The 20,682-nt window shown below is 36.2% G+C and overlaps 1 protein-coding gene across 2 annotated transcripts; it reads left to right on the top strand.

Moving 5' to 3' along the window:
• The first annotated feature begins 4,009 nt into the window (after positions 1 to 4,009).
• fpr1 (formyl peptide receptor 1) lies at positions 4,010 to 6,655 on the top strand. 2 transcript variants are annotated; one of them, XM_077211950.1, is made up of 2 exons: positions 4,010 to 4,120; positions 4,957 to 6,655. In XM_077211950.1, the coding sequence occupies exon 2, from the start codon at positions 4,970 to 4,972 to the stop codon at positions 6,086 to 6,088; it is 1,119 nt and encodes a 372-aa protein (XP_077068065.1). In that variant the 5' UTR covers positions 4,010 to 4,120; positions 4,957 to 4,969; the 3' UTR covers positions 6,089 to 6,655. The 2 variants fall into 2 exon arrangements, with proteins under 2 accessions (XP_077068065.1, XP_077068075.1); XM_077211960.1 differs by having other exon boundaries at positions 4,023 to 4,078.
• Positions 6,656 to 20,682: the final 14,027 nt, after the last annotated feature.

Genomic DNA, 20,682 nt, shown 5'->3' on the forward strand with positions numbered 1-20,682 from the left:
TTCACAGATTATCTGTCTCCTATTCTACTTTCAGGACATAATGAGAGTTTTAACAAATATTTGTTTACAAAAGCTACCTACTGGAGCTTTAATTAGGCTAAATACATGGCAGCTTGCTTAGAAGTTCCCCCAGAATTGGCACAGGAGGCTCAGAGTGACATGTTGTAACTAGTGTTATTATTTTTAAATGTAATAATTATTGTTATTAATGCTGTTATTACTCAGTATTTCCTACATTTCAGACATCTTCACTTTCATTAAAAGCTATAGGTTAGTTGAGTGAAACCATTACATTGCATTCATAGTGTTGCTACTATGATATTTCTTCAGTTAAATTATGGATACATTAGTAAACATTGTATGGCTGTATATGTCATAGAATAATTTTACTTCTCAGATATCTCTTTTACTTCAGTTACTTCAGACATCAGTTATTCATATATTCAACGAAATTGTCAAAATTGTATTTTAAATAGAATAGTTGATTTACTATTTTACATTAATGGCACTTAAAATATATAAATATTAATAAGAATTATATCAAAAGTAATTTATACATTCTGTAAAAGTTTAGCTGTAGGCAGGGGCTTCTTGCCCCAGGGTGTCAACTTACCCCATGGCCTCTTTATATAATTTTATATTTTGTTCTATAACAATTACTTAGCAAATGTGTCTATTTATTTCATAATAATACATTAGCATGGCATGGCTGATGCATCATCATGCTAAACTTATATCTAGCCTATGTTACAATTTAAAAGTAGGCCTAAATGCATATTGTTCCTAAGGTATAAATCCACATTGACCACTCTCTCACATGTTATAAATATATAGACTTTATCCATTCATTTTGAATGTGCATATTTTGTATAGCCACTGTATACAACCTGTGTATAGATCTAAAAGATCTATTCTACGCCGTTAAAATTGTTGAACATCGTCGTGTGATTCGATATTTCACATGAGAGCTTGCCTCACTCGTTACTAAACATGCTGTTTGTGTCAAGGAATGACAGCTTACATTACCGCATTCAGGAAACCGCACTCCTTCCATGGCTCTCAGATGCTGGAAATATTCAGCAAGTTATAACCCGTAGAAGAAGCTTGTCATCTCCAAAAATGATTAGCCTGACATTATCAAATCTGTGGACATTAACACACCGCTTTGGGACAAACCTACAAGAAAAATAGTATAAAACTGACATAGCCTAAATCAAGGAGCAGCAACAACAACCACAGCTGAATGTGACGTCACCCCAAACGGGGATTGAGTTCAAGTACACTTTGTTTAAAAAAAAAAAAAAAAAAACAGTACACTTGGCTCATACTTCTCAGATGCTCTCAGTAATAAAAAAAAATGGAATAAAAGTGTATAATTTGTTTGAATTATACAATCTGTTGTAGTTTTCACAAAATAAAATACTATTATTGTTTAATTGTACTATTATTTATTTTTGTGTTGAGCTTTTAATTTTTTTCTTTGTATATTGACTGTTTTATACCATTTTGTTGTATTCAGATTTTGTATTCAATCAACAACAAAAAAAGTACACCTGGCTGCAGCATGCAGATCGGGGTGGGGCTGTAGGCCTATGTGTCACTCCTCCGGACAGACGTTGGGTTTGGTTGGGAATGAAAGTCGGATGGACGTCAGAACATCCAACGTCGGACAGAAGTTGAATTTTGGTTGGGAATGAAAGTCGAATTTACGTCAGAATTTCCAATGCCGGACAGACATTCAGACATTTTGCTGTCCACCGACTGATGTTGGACACTGACTGATGTTGGTTTCTGACTTCAACACGATTTTCATTTTCAACCACAATACAACATCTGTCCAACGTTTGAGTTTAACGTCAATCTGAGATTGGATTCTGACATCAACCTGATTTTAATTTTTAACGTTGGGTTTGGTCTTTTAAATACAAATTTTGTCATTGTTTTGGAGCACACTGTAGCCTAGTTTATTTTTAGTACTTTTAAAAACGAGTATAGCCTAGGGGAGACCGGGGACAGTTGCAACAGGGGATGGTTGCAACATGTCATTTTTCTCCAACCAGAAACAAGCTAGAGTAATGACACTCACACTGCACATGCTCAATTGGATGCCCCCCATTGCAGAGAAAAATCAAGGATATTCCTGAGCTTCATCAGGATTTATTGAAGAAAAACTGTTTTTAAATTATGAAAGTATTTTATTTCTTGAGCTTTGTTTTTGTTAAACTGTTTTCACTGTTTTTGTGATTCAGCTCAAACCTATATGGTTTAAATGAGTGATATGTTAACTTTAAGCTAGTATGGTTAGCATGTAATAAGGTCAATTGTTTAGCTAGCACAGGAAGTTTTATCATGGCTTACAGGGATGGGGACAGTTGCAAGTCCCCGTACAATGCATTAATATAAAAACAGACCACATAGCAGTATTTTTAACATTTTTTCATAAGTTTTTACTTAAATATAATATAGTTCATCAAGTCGTAGCAAGGACAGGAGGTTTATGTTTATGTGTGTGTGCATGTGCGCACATGTGCAGATGTCTGTGACCATGCATAACATTGTTAAAATGAAAAATGATAATATAAAATATAGTTTTTAAAAAAATATGTTTTACATGACAATAGGCTAAATAAAAGCCAATTGCCTCACAAATTGTTCCATTCTTCCTATGTCACTAAAAGCCGACTGTATTTTATATCAATTTGAATATTTGACATCTGCACATAGGGCCTACTCATCTAGAAAAATAATTGTCATCTATTCAAAGCTGATGAATAAAGAACACTGTAATATTATTATGACTTACATTTTTGGTAATAATCATTTTGCTAACACTGACATATATTGTAATATATTGTATTTGTAACATGTTGCAACCATCCCCAAACAATGTTGCAACCTTCACATGCAAATTGTGAAAAATGTCAATTCTGTAATTATCTTTAAATGGTTTAGACTATTAACATACAGATGTAAGTTTATTGTATAAACAATTGGTTTGTCTAATCCAAACCGTCTCTGAGTAACAGAGCCAAATGCAAAAAGTGTTGCAACTGTCCCCAGTCTCTCCTACTTCTGTACTTTTACTTAAGTAAAAATTGGACCCTAACCCTATCCCTTTCACTCAAATAAGGAAGTTGTGTAGCCTACTTTGTCCACCTCTGCAAAACTGTAAAAGAGAGCTGTCTAATGTCACACAAATAAGATTCTAGCAGACTTATTCTGAGAATTTGAGACAATTTCAGGTGTGTTTGGCAACTTAACTAAAAACAGACTGCATGTGCGTTATTTCAGAATCATGGCAGGTAGGCTACATATTAAAAGTTATCGATTTTTCACTTTAAAATAATGAGGAACAGATTGTTTTCCTAAAATAAAGTGTAGCAAAAAGTCTGATATTATGCTTTGCAATCTAGTTAAGAAAATGAAAGCTTCATACACACACATAAATACATAAAATAACACAGCACACACATTAGCCTATTGCAGTGTCATTTAGTTATCATACAACTGCACGACCAAAAACACCTTCCGTAACTATAAGTGTCTTGTCATACTGATTCATTTCCTTTCTCAGGTGATATGAAATAATCAAAATATCATAAGTCATTTAATTCATAATTCATTCCTCTACCTGCAGAACCGACCCTCCTGCTATGGATAATAAACCTCTTCATTTTTTTAAATGTTGTGGGGTAATCTGTGCATTAGCCTAAAAAACAGCTTAATTAATCTAATAAACAGTCATTTCAGGCACATTGCAATTTGCAAGCTAATTACGTTTTCCCCTTCTGTGAATTATAATGAAGGCCTTGTGAAACTGCACAGCTTTTCTAGTTTTTTTAATGACATATAGCTACTCCTTCCTACACCAACTACGAATACATTTTCTATCATGAACGCCTATGAAAGCCGATCGAACCAATCAGGGTACGTGTGGGGAGGGGCGACACGTGCAGCCCCGCCCCAAGCGCAGCCCCGCCCCGCCCCGATCTGCAAGCTGCAGCCAGGACCTTCTCATTGATTTTCCCGACAACAAACAAGAGAGATTATTGCAGTTTTTCTCTCGCGCGAGTCACAGGTGTGAGCTATTTTCTTTATAATTTTGTGGAAATTACACTAGGTAAGCATCACGCTTTAATTTGATTATCTTATTGTAAAATGCAACTTTTAGGAGTCATTAAAAATCATATTTAGGCTACTCTTTAAATCTCAAATGTATGAATATTTTACAGTCATTTGAGCACCTTAGTTATCAACTGAGATGTCTGTTACAACAGAGATCAAAGCAAAACTTAAGTTGTGTGTTGGTCTATCGTTTGCATAGTTCATAGCCTTTAGCCTAACCATTTAGGTCTAGGCTATATGTTTTAAAAGTAAATGGTCTATTGTGCTTTTATAATGACAAATAAATCTGGTCTACAGTATCATTTTGTAGACAGCTAAGCAAGGAATAATTGTTTCATGAATCACAGTTTTACGGGGTTTTTTTTCATATAATAGGCCTATTACACAATTTGATGTTGCTCATATTCTTAAAGGAAAACTGTGTTATGCAAAAATGACACTCCCTTGATGTCTGATGTCAAAGAATGAGCTAATTTACAAACAGAGAAGAAAAAAACTATTGACCTTTTTGAATGAGCTCAGTTTAATTCACTGTAAAGACAGATGTCAAATCTTCACCGTACAACACTAAAATGCAGACATATTTTAATATACTTTAGATTTTTATTGATGGAGAATTCCCATGTAAAATGTTACATCTGAGAAGGCAGAATAGAGAAATTGCTTTCAGATGATGTTCTGAATTCTTTACATTACTACTCAAATTCTGGCCTCCAGTGGACAAAAGCAGAATTACATGTTAGTTGTCTATTCCTTTTACTAGATGTGGGTTATCTATAACTGATGGCTTATAATTATTTACTAAATACCATATTCATTCTGTTAATCCAGGTTTGAAGGTACAATGATGGAGCAATCCAATTTTACAGAGAGCCCACTCGATTACAACTCATCTGAGGATGATGACTATGGTGATGATGAGAATACGCCGCTTGCAAAATCTCTAAACATCATGTCACTCATATTCTACAGTCTGGCTTTTGTACTTGGAGTGGTGGGAAACGGCATTGTAATTTGGGTAACTGGATTCAAAATGAAAAGGACAGTCAACACGGTCTGGTTTTTGAACCTTGCTGTAGCAGATTTCCTCTTCACTGCCTTCCTCCCACTTAGCGTGGCTTATACGGCTATGGGCTTCCACTGGCCTTTTGGCCAGTTCATGTGTAAATTCAACAGCACTCTCAGTTTCCTCAACATGTTTGCCAGTGTGTACATCCTGGTCGTGATCAGTGTTGACCGTTGTGTATCTGTGGTGCGTCCGATCTGGGCACAGAATCATCGGAATGTGAGCCGTGCTTCTGCGGTGAGCTTTGGAGTTTGGTTATTCGCCCTGGTGTTGAGCTTACCCTACTTCGTCTTCAAGGACACTGCACCCGACCACGACAGCCCAAACAAAATCAACTGCTTCAACAACTTTGCATTTTCCGATGACTATGAGAAACCAGAGGTAGTGGCGCTCCGTACTCTACGGCATAGAGCCATGATCATAACCCGTTTCCTCATAGGCTTTGTGCTGCCTTTTGTGATCATCGTTTCCTGCTATGCGGTTATCATCCATCGTCTCAGAAGAAACCGCTCAATGTCTGGCCGAACTGGACGTCCCTTCAAGATCATTGCTGCTGTGATCACTGCTTTCTTCCTGTGCTGGGCTCCGTACCATATCCTGATGCTTATTGAGATGGTACACCACATGAGAGCTGAATTCAGCTCCAGCCTGCAATATGCCACCACTGTTGGAATTCCCATTGTGACCAGTTTGGCTTTCCTAAACAGCTGCCTGAACCCATTGTTGTACGTTTTCATGGGACAAGACTTTAAAGACAAGATGCGCAAGTCAATCCTGAAGGTTTTGGAAACCGCTTTCACAGAGGAGGTTTCACGTACAAATACCTGCACAAATTCAATGCCCACCATTCGTAACAAAGAGAACGGGAGCAAGTCATTCTCTGATGCAGAAGTATAACCGTATAACATGAAGCACTTTTTCTAAGGGAGGACTTTACAGAGTGTCTCATGTGGATTTAGCGTCATCATAAATACAAGTGAGACACATTAACCTGAAGAAACTGGACCAAAAGAAATGCAGTTAGTTTGAAGCTTTAAATACTGCCTTAATTGCTGTTATGGGGAAATAATAATTTAATGCAGAATTATTATTTACATTTGTGTGTGTACCTACTTAACCATATTTTGGAGACAAATTTGTACCCAGACGTGAGTTAAATCTGACAGAAACTCCCAAAACCTCCTTTTAAATACAATAGGTTTCCAGCATGAAGTATACCCATGAAGTATTTGACACACATAAATTGAACTTGGTATTGTATGCCATATATGAGCAATTTAAAAGGTTTTTCGTGAATTATGCATGTGATGCAAGTAGCTTTTTTGTTATTTCTTTACTGTATTATCTGCACATATTTTTTTATAAAGCATCTTTTATTTAATATTAAAAAATAGTATTACGTTTATTGATGTATTTCAAAGATTAAATAAAGCTGAAGATGAATAAACGTACAAATTAAGCTTACACTGTCTACGAAGTTCTGGATCTCCGTAACATGACAATATAATATGCACTCTAAAGAAAATGTCATGAATCAGCTTCTTTTCTCTCTATTTCCGTAGTGTTACACACGCACACACGCCCAGCTGTTCATCATTATCTCAGCCTTCGCGCTGCGCACACACTTAGTTGCTCCCATTCATGGTTTTCCCCTATCTCTCTTCTCGCAGCTGTTTCCCATAGCAATTAACACTTACACTGATCCTGTCTCACCTGTGCTCGCTTCCTCTCTAATTTACTCGGCTACTTCTAGTCACTGTTTTCTCTGCTTCCTTGTCAGTTTATTGTTATACGTTGAGCTTTCGCTTTGTCTCTTCGTTTACATACCTACCAATATATTCTCTCACGAGTTTCTGCATCCTTTCCTGTCCTGTCCTATCCTGTCGAGGTGTGTGAGAGTTGTTTGGAGATTCACCATTGTTCTCTACCCAGTTCATCTGCTGTCTGTGGATCACCAGCTTGCCTGCCATCCGTGAGTTTCATACATTGGACACGGGAGGAGTTCTCAGTTGCTGCTCGCCTCCTTGCCGGCGCTGAACCAACTACTAGGACAGCCAGTGGCGGTTCTAGACCATTTCAACTGGGGGGGCCAAGCTGGGGCCAGTTGTACTGTTAGAGGGGCCAGTTACATTTAGACCTTATTGTTGTCATATCATTTTCTGCACTGCACTGCAGGCATTAACAGGCAAAATACCATGTTTATAATCATTCAACAATGTATTTGCATTTCCATTATAACTTTTACATTTGCATTACATATTCAGTATTAGTCACAGTAACTGTAATTGACATGATGTCCTTCTTTCTCTTTATTTTGGTGAGAACTATAGAGCAAAAGCAATGGGGACCAAGAAGCTTAATTCATTTACTGAAAATAACTGACTTGCTAGGTAACTGTCTAACCGTTTACAGGTTACTGCACACTTTTTAAAGTCAAATTGAAGGCTTTTGAAGACCTGAAGAAATCATAATTCATACCGTACATTAGGGGTGTGGAATATTGACAAAAATATATCTCAATATTTACAATGTTTTGTTGATAATTAGATGATATTTTACTGATTGTGTTTTTGTGCTGGTGACATGGCCGGTTTAGGCCTGTTGTTGACAGCAGACTCACAAAGATATTCATATTTTTTAATATTCTATGCAGTGGTCAGTTAACAGCAGGGACCGAAATTAATTTTTTAATTAATTTTTAATTATTTTAATTTGCCAGCTTAAATCGATTTCCAGGGGCATTTTCACCTATATATGGACATTCTTTCTAAACTTATTTAGAGTTATGAATCACCTTTTATGTCAAATACTAACATTCAAATTATACAGTAATTATACTTATTTATACAATAATACTTGATTATACAATAATTATACAGTACCACTGTTACCAGTCTAATTAATTTAATCAAAATCCATGTTTGCAGTGCAGTCTAGAGGTGACACAGAAGCGGCATTAAAATATTTACACTCCATTTACAATTGCATAAATAAAGCTATGAGATTTTTTTTTTAAATCAATATTTAAACATGAAATGATTTCTAATTTTAACGTTTTAATTAAAGGGTACTTTAAATATGAAACTAAAACCGCCAGTAGGCGGCGGAAAGTCACAGAAGTGAGTTGAGGGATTCATTCATTCAACCGATTTGTTCAAACGGCTGATTCATTCGGGAAAGCAGCAAGTGATCAAAACGCGGATTTCAGTCAATAAATCATCGCTGTCTGTTGCATTGAGACTCTGCTACGGTTTCATTTTGAAATTCTAGTCGGCGAAATAAAGGGAAAACAAAAAATATTGACAATATTGTGTCTAAAAAGTAACTCATGTTAACTTATTGTTGATTTAACTGTTGTATAACATCAATATCACAGTTGCAATTGTGCACGGGAAAACGGCACTCTTGCTGATTTGATATTCTAATGTAAGAACATAATATGATATAAATATAAGACATAGGCCTACCTATGAACCGCACACAGCAGTGAAAGAACCATAGACAAATGCGTCAGCTCACAGTGCCTCGTACATAGTTAAAACAATGATTACAATATTTTAATAGACAATACACATCGCACACCCGATACGCACATACAGAATGAACTTGCAACTGACCAGCTTTCTCCTTCTCTCCTCTCTCGCGTGCAGGGAGACAGACATTATTCTGCCGCGATTCCCGCGAATGTGATGCGAATTGTCACGTGAACAAGCAAATCCACAAAGATAGAATAATAAAAATAAAAAAATATGCATACAACGATAACAAAGATAGCAAAAAACAGTTTTGTAAACATTATTTCACACTCCACATTTAGGGGGGCCACAAGGGGGGCCAAGCTTGTTGTCACAGGGGCACGGGCCCTCCTGGCCCCCCCTCTAGAACCGCCACTGAGGACAGCATTATTGTTCTCGTTTTTGTCAGATCTGCGTCCATTGACGGCAGTCTCCTTATTTCCAGTTACAAAGAAATAAACTCTGTTATTTGCATTACCTCTGCTTTTGGGTCCTCTGTTCGAACTGTGACAGAAAAATGGTTCTAAACAGTACCAAATTAGGGTTATTCGGCTTGTAACATAGCAGAACCATTTTTGGTGCTAAATAGAACCCTATTTATAAGGTTCCATAAGAACTTGAAAGTGCTATATAGGACCTTAATGGTTAAGCTTGTGTGAAGAAAGAGGTGGTAACCAGCAAATGTGTAACACACTTTAATAATCATAAAATAAACAAATACAAAACGAAAGTAAAGGCGGCAGCCCTTCACTGATATATATATAAAAGGCCTGGCCTGCCTGATCCTCGTCCTTCACTTTCGTCGCTCCTTCGTTTACGGTTTCTGAAGCTCCTCCGTGACCGTGAGAGATATGAGACTAGTGCGTCGCGCAGGTGGCTCATCAGTAATCATGCCACCGGCCTCGCGCCATTCTCTCACCTCACGGCCCTCGGCCTTGTAAGGCGGGTGCCGAAAAGTCTGGGCCACCCCTGGTGGAAACAAAAGGCTCCTGAGAATTAACATTTGAACCCTCCCTTGCATAATGATATAACAGCATCATCCGAGACGCAGCACACAGTGCAACTCACACCTCACACCTCACTTGAACAATCTTCTCCTGCTCACCTGAAACTCACTGAAAACCCATGAAAGGTTAAATGTGTACAAAATAAGTAACTATGCATGTTTGGTATCATTTAAAGTATCTCAGTGCGCCTGGTAAAATGGTCTCATTTTCCCAACCATAATGGAAAGCTAAAAGAAGTTACAAAATATGAGAAGTAGTGTATCTCTCTAAGGTGTTCCCTCCCCCAGATCCTCCATTCTGATCTCACAGTTGTGAGCCCCTCACTAGGGGACCAAATCTAATTATAATGGCAGACACTACCATTTGGTAAGCAAATTGAATTATCTGGGTTTATAAGGAAAATGGGCAAAAGGTTCGAGGAGTCTGTGGTTGACTGCCCACACAATCACTGTGTGTAATTTTCATTGCCAGGTAATACTTTCTACAAATTCCTTGATTTATGTTATGATATGATCAACTGATGATTTTATTCTCATGAATTGGATTTTGAATTATTGCTTCATTACCTGGTAAATAAATTGTAAACGTTTGATTTTACTCTGATTGACTCCTGAGTTTGTTCTCCCAAGGAGATTATCGGATTCGTATGCTCCCGCAATTCTGCGTCAGATTGGCGACGGCTAATACTTTGTCACTAGTTCAAGTGTACTTGCTTTGTAGAGACGGGGCATTCCGTTTAGGGGTAGCTAACGCGCTGCCTGACCAGCCTAAATTTGGGTACGTCTATTTTACCTCTGTCTTAATTTAATGTAACTTTAGATAAGTGTACGTGAGAGATCACGGGCTTGGCCAGTCTAAACTATTATGAGGAAAGTATCGTTGGTCGACTCATACCTATAATAGGGCCAAAACCTCTACTAAAGTATAACTATTAAATTAAGTTCAAGTGTATGCAATTCAAGGGGACTAAAATAAAAGTATCTCTGATTGTGTTTTGGGTGAATCCGACCGTCTGAGATATTAGTCAAAACCTCTGTTTAGTGACAAAACTGAAGAGATTGATCGTGAGACCCGCAGTAGATGTGAGGACCTCTAAGCGGCATAGTTTCCTAATCTGAACGGGTAAAACATCATTAAAGAGTTTCAAAAGAATAATCAGACATTCGCTCACTTTTAATGATACCCAGATATCATTAAAACCCTTTTTCATTTATGGAGTCAGATGAAATAACGAATCAATACATATGAGAAAAGTGTGTTCTATTTAATCTTGTTGTGTGCTTCAACACAATGGTGACACACGAAACACACCATACAGAAACACTTTAAACCCCAACAGAACATTAAACACTACCAGATCTCTCAGAATCGCAGCATCTTCACTTATTTCAATCCAGACTTTATTTCTTTCATGCTAACATTATTAATGAGAATTAACAGAGGTTTAGAAGTTGAAGCTTTATTGAAAAGAATAAAGTTTGATGTCACCATGATGGAGATCGGTATTTGCTTTAGTTGGGTTCTTGAACTTTTAGTGTTGAACTTTAATGTTTCTCTGGCTGCATTAACTGTGAGTCTCTGATGCATATTTATTATGGTAAGAATCTAAGGGCAACTCAGATCAGATAATGTTGGTCACTTAGTAGTGAGAATAGTCATCATGTAGAGTCTGGCTCCATTGATATCATCTGAAGTATAATATCTGATTATGTCATTAAATATTAGTTATTCATTTTGCATGACAAGGCTTCTATAAAACATTCTACAGTGCTGTGATACTCAGATTTTACGAAGTCATTATACAGAAAATATTTGACAGGATCATACAGACTAGGGCTGCACGATTAATCGCACAATGTTGTTATGCGCATCTAATCAGTAAAGCCGGTTCCTTGATTAGTAGTAAATCGCCTTCACCTGCTTTCGGATGGACGATATGATGCAGATATGAGTGTTAAATTAACACTCAAGAGTGTTAAAGTTAATGAGATAATTAAGTGATTAATTTAGTGATCATTGAGCATTATTGAAGACACCTGATGATAACAAGCAGAATCACTGGAGAAAATCTAAAATTGTAAGCCACCGTTATGGCGATAAGTGTTTGCTTTAGTTGGGCTCTTGATCCTTATATTTTAAGTTTAAATTTGTTTGTCGGCTGTTATTGATTTATTACAGTCAAATGAACAAAGACAAGTGTGATCTGGGGCCTGTTTCAGAAAGGAGGTTAAGTGAAAACTCTGAGTATGTTAACCCTGAAACGAGGGAAACTATGAGTTTTCTGTTTCAGAATGGGAGGTAAGTCAAACCTGAGAAAGCAGGGTAAGTCAAGCCTGTTTCTGAAAGAAAGGTAACTTATACTCAGAGTCAGTAACCATGGTAACTCACTCTGTGAACCTAACCTGGTCGGGAGCAGGTTTACTTCCGTAAACCCAGAGTTTATTTCAGTCTACTCCCCTTTTTTAAAGAGGAAGCGGTGTTTAAACACCTCATTCATTCTTTCGGTACATTTATTCATTGCTGTTTTTTCCCCCAATTTTTTTAATAAGATGAAGTCTATATAACTTCTTAACTGGCAACTGAAAATACAGTAGATTAGTGTTACATCATGTAGTTCTAAACAAATTCTACAGAATTAAACTGTGGCATTCACTGAAAATCACTGAACTGTGTTCATCTGTGCACCAGAAGTTGATGGACCTTCCTCCTGCTGTTCTTCCGCACTCTGAGGACGGGGAGAGATAAGAATATCCGTTTAAACTTAGATATAAACTTAGATTATATAGGCTACTCCATATAAATAATGTGAAGAAATGTGAATGTGTAGATTGTTTGATGTGTAGACACATAATATTAACATTTCCTCTGTAGGCCTCTCTGTGGCAGCAGAAACTGTTTCTTCATCCCCATCGTCCTGTGAAGTTGAGCATTTGGTTGAGCACATTTTATAATACTATTTGTCATAATTTCTGGTGTATTGAGTAGGCTACTTCCAACTGTCCGGGGTTCTGTTGGGACAGGAGGCTCCAAAAGACAAATATTACCATCAGAATCTGTTGGGAACAACAAAAAACCCAACCCAAAGTAAAATATATGGAAATCAAATCAAAAACAGCCTATATAAAAAATAACACATATGTAGACCTCCCTCAGCCATTCCCTCAGCCATTGGCCTTCCAGCATTCAGGCTCAGGGCCATCTCCATCTCCTCTGCATCTCCATCTTCATCTTCATCTCCTCTGCATCTCCATCTCCTCTGGATCTCCATCTTCATCTTCATCTCCTCTGCATCTCCATCTCCTCTGGATCTCCATCTCCTCTGCATCTTCATCTCCATCTCCATCTTTGCGAGCCTCTTCCTTCTTTCTGTTGGTTTAGTAGAAGTCAAATGAGAATGAACATTTAATTGTGTTAATTAGACCTATGTCAAAAATCCTGCTGCACTGCAAGACACTGGATGCTATTTAGTTATTGAATATGTCAAATGTTTGTAAAGTCAGGTAGCCTACATCCATGATATGCTCAAGCCTTACCTGATTGAATTATGTTTTTATATTTCATTTTCAGCTGCTGCCATGTTCTTTTAATGCCTGCAGGATTGCACTACATGAAAATTAAAATTAGGTTGAATAACATACTGTTCTTCCAGTTTCACCTCTGGTATTATAACAGTTGGGTAAGTTACTCTAAAATAGTTATTAATTACTAACTACAAATGACATCTTCAACAGTGTAATTAGATTAATGTAACAATTACTATCTCTAGAAAGTATTGGTCTACTTATTACTAATTACTTTATAAATCCCATATCAACCTCAACCACTTGAACAATACAAAAAGATACCAGAAACTGCTTTTTTAATGCTTTCAAATTAACAATATACAATTGCATGAATTATTTTTGAATTGACCAAAGTGTGTAGAGAGAGAAGGTTATATTAAAAAATATACCTTTAAAAAATGTTATGTTAAATCCACTATTGTTTTATACAGAATTGTTCTATAGTCGATGCAGTATTTAATGCAATGACATCATATTTTACTTTATATTACAGAAGAATTAAGAGTAATCCCTTTAATTAAATTACAGTATTTAGATTACTTGGTAATTACACCCAACACTGTATAACAGTAATTAAAATGTAAACTTACGCATTGACTCGAGCAACTCTTTTCTCCCAAACTAACTCTCTAACTATCTCGCTCGCCGCTGCTGCCCTGTTGCTTAAAAAAAAAAATTTGCGTACTGTTGGTGAGAAATATTTAGACCTCTTTTTGTGTGGCACTGTTACCATGGTGACTCATAATATCTGCGCTCCATTGATAATGGCTTTTTATAGTTGTGGTGCACGCGCTTAACTCAGAGTCAGTCAACTTAGAGTTGATTGAACTTACTCATTTCAGCTGTTCTGAAAAGGAAAACTCAGAGTTTCTCATCTCAGGGTAAGTCAACTCAGAGTTCAAGTTTTAACTCAGAGTTGGTTGAACCTCCTTATTGAAACAGGCCCCTGATAGTGTTGGTTTTGTTTTGACATAATCATGCTGTGATCTGAAAAATGAAACTCATTCAGATGATCTGGTTTAACTTGATAGCAACAGTTTAGTGGTTATACAGCATATGATAATTGTATTTTTCTTATAATCCAAAACATTTAATAAAAATTGTCCTGATCAAATCACTTTCAAATGCATTTATTTAGAAACACAGACATCAATAATCAGCCTGTGAATCTTAACCTGGTGACAATAATAATCCTTGTTGCCACCAATCACAACTCATTAATGGCTCCCATGCATTGCGGTATGAATAAATTATGATCTGAATTGTCTATGTAATTTACTTTTCCTAATTGAATATTCTGCTCGTCACCATTGTTGAGATGCATTGACTGAATCTTGATATCTGTGTGTGCCTAAAAGAAAGATGTTTTTTTTTTTTTTTTTTTACAACTTTTAAGAACTCCTTTATATTATATCTCAAATTCTGGATATTTATGCAGAATCTCAGTTATGCTGTAAACAACAACATAAATCAAAATCGTAAAGTTCAAATAATGACTGTCACAATATAACCTACACCATCAGATCACTTTTTTCTTTGTTCATCTGGCAGTTATAACTCCGATACATCAGCCACACAAAATCTACAGTTAATAATGTAAGGGTCAAGAGCCCAACTAAAGCAACCACTCATCTCCATAATGGTGACCTGAAATTCCGTTTTTCTCCTTCAGTGATTCTGCTTCAGGTGTCTTCAATAATTCTCAATCATCACTCAATTAATCACTTAAATATCTCATTAACTTTAACACTCTTGAGTGTGGACTCATATACACTCCAAGGTGTGTTAATTTAACACTGAGTTTTTGCTGCATTATAAAGAGCCGTAGTTAACTGACAAGCTGGGCCATAACGGATTAAATATCGTTGGCGATATGTCCTCGATTTTAATGCGATTTGGCTCAGCTTGTCAGTTAACTACAGCTCTTTGTAGTAAATACTGCTCCATCTGAAAGCAGGTGAAGGTGATTTACTACTAATCAAGGAACCGGCTTTACTGATTAGATGTCCATAACAACATCGTGCGATTAATCGTGCAGCACTAATATAGACTCACTCAGACATCAAGAATCAGCGTATGAAACACAACAATGGTGACAATGAAAAAAAAAATGTTTTGGTTATCACCATTGTTGAGATTTATATGTTGATTCTTGATGTCTCTATACAACTAAAATAATGACAAAACTTTTTTGTGTAATATATATATATTTTTTAAATGCAGGTTGTTGTAATACTGATACCACAATATTCAAGGGTCATGTGAAAAATTATGACATTAAAGACTTTGTATAAAGCTAAATTCCATCTACATACCCTGTAATCTAAGCCATCATATACAGAGATTTGACTGTCATATCAGTGAATCAGATCATCATATGATGACTATAACATCATCAATTAATGATCAAGATCATCTGATATTTTCTCCAGCATTTATGACAAACGTGTAACAAATACACAATTAAAGTAGCCAGAGAAAAGCATAAGTTAAATGTCAAGGGTCATGAGACCCACTAAAGCAGACACTGATCCCAATCATGGTGACATCAAATTTATTTTAAAGTTTTTTACACTTTATTTAAATTAGCATATTTTACTTTAATTTTATGGTTTTTGTTTGGCAGCCGTAGCTGCCAGTCATTTGACCCTTTTTTTAAGATTTTTTTACAATGAAGGTATTTGATCATAATAATGCAGGAAATACCTGTAAAATAACAGTGTTTTTTCGGTTTATTTAAATTAGCATATTTTACTTTAATTTTATGGTTTTTGTTTGGCAGCCGTAGCTGCCAGTCAGTGGACCATTTTTTTTTTACAATGAAGGTATATGATCGTGATTATTCAGGAAATACCTGTAAAATAACAGTGTTTTTCAGTTTATTTAATTTAGGATGTTTTACAGTTTTTTTGGGAGCTGACAGTCATTTGACCATTTTATCATTTAACTGTTATGTTTCTGTTAAATTACAGATTATATTTGTAATTTTACATACATTTTTATGTAATTTAAGAAAACAGAAAATATACTGTATGAAAAATACAATCAATTTTCTGTATGAAAAATGTGAATTACTGTAATTTGTCATTAATGTCACAATACCTAAAATAACAGCTGAATTTTTATTTTACAGATATTATTTATAATTTTACAGTGTTTTGAGTATAATTTAAAATTAAAGAAAATGCTCATCAAAAAATCACAGTTATTTTCTGTAAAATTAGGATTTTTTTTTTACAGTGTTGCGTAAAAGGGAAGACAGTAACACGCAGAGACCTTCACCTGTATTATTGGAAACCCTCATTGGACCAATACACAGGCTTACAGCCTCGTCCTGCTCGCCACAATTAATATTGACATTGAACATGAGATGTAATGTAGATCAAGTTCCAGTGAAATATCTTTAAAATTCCGTATGATGTATTTACGTCCTTCATGTGGATTCTGAGTGGCAGTTTCTCTCTGCAGATGATGAGGTTATGATACACAATCTAGTTTAGAGTTGTGTTTCTTCCATTTTATTATGTAAAAAAGATTAGGCTATATGTTCATTAAGGCCAAAATTAGAAAAATGGATATGAGCCCTTAACCGTGTTAAAAGTAAAAAGATATAAAGTCATGGGATAGCTTTAATGTTTTTTTGTGATTGGGTATGTTTAGGCGTAAAGTAATGATTAAAAAAACAAACAATATGGATCATTAATTCCATATCTCTGTTAGGCCTAATTACTTTGTGGAGAAGAGATGATGAGTAGGCCTATCCTTTAACTGAACAGAGCTGCGCACACTTACATGTTCAGTTAAACTAAAAATAGAAAAAGACATGATTGAAACCAGTTACAATTTTTAAGAAAGAAAGAAATAATTTACCTGTTGAGAGTATGTTGACAGTCTGTGTAGTAACTGTAGTTGTATAGCTGAGCTGCAGGGGCCGGTTTCACAAAGATAGACTTTGTGGTTTCAATTGTTCTGAAAATAACTTCGCCGAGATCTTGGATGCCAGAAATAATTAGACTTTATTTTTCAACAAATAAAGCCGAATGCCGTTCCATAGAACGGCGCTCGGACGCTCTGAAGCTGCATTGGCATTCAGGGTCTTTCTGCAGAAGGTCTTTTTTCAGGCTATGGGTTTCACTTACACAGAGGAAATCCACAAAGGAAATAATTGTGTATTCTTATATAGCTAAATTGCTTAGTTTCTAAATAATAAAATCTTCAACATTCCCTCCTCTGAGGCTTATTTAAGCCTCACTTTCACTATCTTTTTCCAGAGTGTAGTTTCAAAATCCAGCTCCCTCAGTTACACTAGCTAGTGACTCAATTGAGTCACTCATTCTCCTTTCCAATTACTGGATTAAGCCAGCACACTCCGGAGGAGCATTCGAGCCAAACGTCTCTCTCCATTTTCTTTCTGTTGTTTTTCTTTTTCTTTCAATGAAAAGAGTAAAAGACTCGGAATTCTCCCTAATCAAAAAATTAAACCAAGAATAAAACAGTGTTATAAGTGTGTGTATACATTTGATTCAGCATTTCCTGTTATTGACACAGTTATGTAGTACAGTATGTCAAACATAAAAGTATTCCAACTAGTGATCTTAATATGCAAAGTACACACCAGAATAATGACCCCCTTTCAATATTGCATTTCCAACAAACATCCCTAATTGAGCAAACCCTAATTCTCCAAACTTTACGTTTTCCTTAACTTCTGCTCTTAAGCTTATTTGACTCAATCGTAATCGCAAAATTTTCAGTATTATATAGTAAAAGTGCAACATTGATCTTCAAGCATAAGTCATTCTACTTTTTTCACATATTGTTTTCCTCCTAATGCAGACAAAGCATTATAATAAATCTCTGCTTATTATAGTAGTATAATTGATTCATTATGCATTTTTGTTTTGCATGATCCATATGAATGGCATCTTGGACAACACTCAACCCACTTTGTTACAAGACAAAAGTTACAAGACAATATTTCATACTTTCGACGGATCAGCTCCATCTTGATATGCTGAAAAGAAAGTCAGACATGTTATGCTGAAAAGAAAGTCAGATATGTTATCCATGGCCATTATTTTATTGGGCAGAATTTGCCCTGTGGGCTCACATATACAATTTTCAATACAGCTGTTTTGGCAAAATATTTTATTTGCCTCAGTGTCTCTTCAAACATCATCTCTCACTCTCACACTGGCCAGCATTCATTCTTGCAGGTTGTGCTCTAAATGCGGCATCTTATCATCTTAGCCACAAGGTCTGATCAGGTCAACACAACTAAACACTATTGAGAAGTATCAATGATCATAAGGTTTACTATAACACCCTTTCTTTTCTTCTTCTTCTTTTTTTTTTTTTTTTTTCCAAATTCTAATAGACTATGTATTTTAGAATAATAGGCCTGCCAATTGTAATTTTTCAAATGCATTTTTTCATTTGTTGTTCTAATTTTTCATATTCTTTTTGTTTTTTGCTCATGAGCTGCTTTAAGAAATTGGAGATCTCTGCATAACGTTGAATCCATGGCCAACAACATTACCATCTAATTAACCCAGTTTTGACAGCATTTGCAATTTCATAATTTTGGACTTTTGGGGTAATTTTTTCTCCAATCTATATCTCTAAAAAATTACCAAAACAAAATGGAGTGACCAGTATTATTGTTTTGCCAACAATAATAATTATTCTTTGACATTTTGTGTCTATCTTTTTCTTTGCTACAGAATATTTTTTTCTCATGCTTTTAGCCCTATAGTTGTTTCATATAATAGCCCTCACTATACCCAATCCAGACTCAGTTTTAACTATTTGGTGAGTTGAGCAACCACTTGTCTCTTTCAGTGTATTTTCTTTCTTTTTTTATAGGGCTGGACTTGAACCTATTGAAAAAGCAGAGAGGGTTAGTTTAGCAAAGAATATAAAGAAGTACTTATGAGACCAGTGAATAATCAGGATGAATAAAGTTAATATAATAATTAACCCAATTTGACGCAGTCTCTATAAAGTGATCATTAGACTTGCCGCAACTGTGGTGGTGCCCGTAAGGGAAGGATGTCAGTCAGTTCTTCTGTTTTTAGATCATCAGTCTATTGACGCTTCCTGGTTGTCGCTCTGCATGTGATATATAACTTTGCAGAGATATTTGATGCCAGAAATAATTAGACTTTATTTTTCAACAAATAAAGCCAAACGCCGTTCCGTTCCATAGAATGGCACTCTGACGCTCTGGCCCTCTGGCCCCCTGGCCTCCCGAGTATGTTTTGGTTCAGAGTCATATACATATATCTTCTTCCAAAAGGTAACACACCCTATAGATAGTTTTGTGTAAAGGTCTTATACCATGTGACTTCTCAGAATAGAATTTTCTGCTGCATTGGCATTCAAGGTTTTTCTTCAGAAGGTCTTTTTACAGGCTATTGGTTTCACATACACAGAGGAAGTCCACAGAGGAAATAACTCATACAGGAAATAATTGTGTATCCTTATATAGCTAAATTACTTAGTTTCTAAATAATAAAATCTTCAACAACTATGGCTTAGATATAGTAGATAGTCAGACTTCAGATAGACATCTAATCAGACCGTTGCACAACACACTTAAGACTCTGACTATCTTAAGTAGGACTACACTGCAATGCATTCTGGGTAGAATAAGACACTTATCAAAACAAAAAACATGGCGGATCGAGTAAGCGCATTCAACCCATAGACAGTAAAAGAAATGGACACAGCGACCCCCTTGATTTCAACTAGCACTCACTTCCTGATGGCTGAGCGTACTGCGCAGTCTAAAACTGAGCTTGACGACATCGTGAGCAACCTGTCTGACCGTTGTAAATCTTCTAGTAGCTGTGCCAAGACAAATCTGAATCACCTAATCTTGAAGAGACGGCGAGCGTGACCTGGAGCAACTTTTGGTAAGTATTCTGAATTATTTTGTCATTTTGACTTTATGCCTCCATGTCCCCCCGATTGCCTCATAGACAGTTAAAGATTACCTGCAAGCTTCTCCTCCTGTCTACACGGTAATTTCTCTACTGTGCGACAGAGAGTCATGTGGTTATGACGCAATCGTTTGCCTATTTTTACCAAAACGGCTTCTACGGGCCCATAACGTAAGACACAATGTAATGGATCCTTTTATACATTGTCGTGTTTCTTTAGAAATAAACAATGGACATATTAAGTCTTTGGACGCCTCAGATGTAAAGTTATTTGCTGTCAAAGTGACGCCAAAATGAATGGGAGTCAATGGCTTCAGTTTCCGGCTGATGGATTAACCCCAGTTTACCTCAGCAGAAAATATGTGTTTGTTGAGCCCCTTTCACACAACGTGTTGATCCCGGGAAATTGCCAGAACACCTATGTGTTAACGCAAACACGACCCGGGATTGATGCCAGGATCG

The sequence above is a fragment of the Siphateles boraxobius genome, unplaced genomic scaffold (genome assembly GCF_051911475.1).
Source record: "Siphateles boraxobius isolate OS27281-9 unplaced genomic scaffold, OSU_SipBor_1 12, whole genome shotgun sequence".
Taxonomy (NCBI): Eukaryota; Metazoa; Chordata; class Actinopteri; order Cypriniformes; family Leuciscidae; genus Siphateles; species Siphateles boraxobius.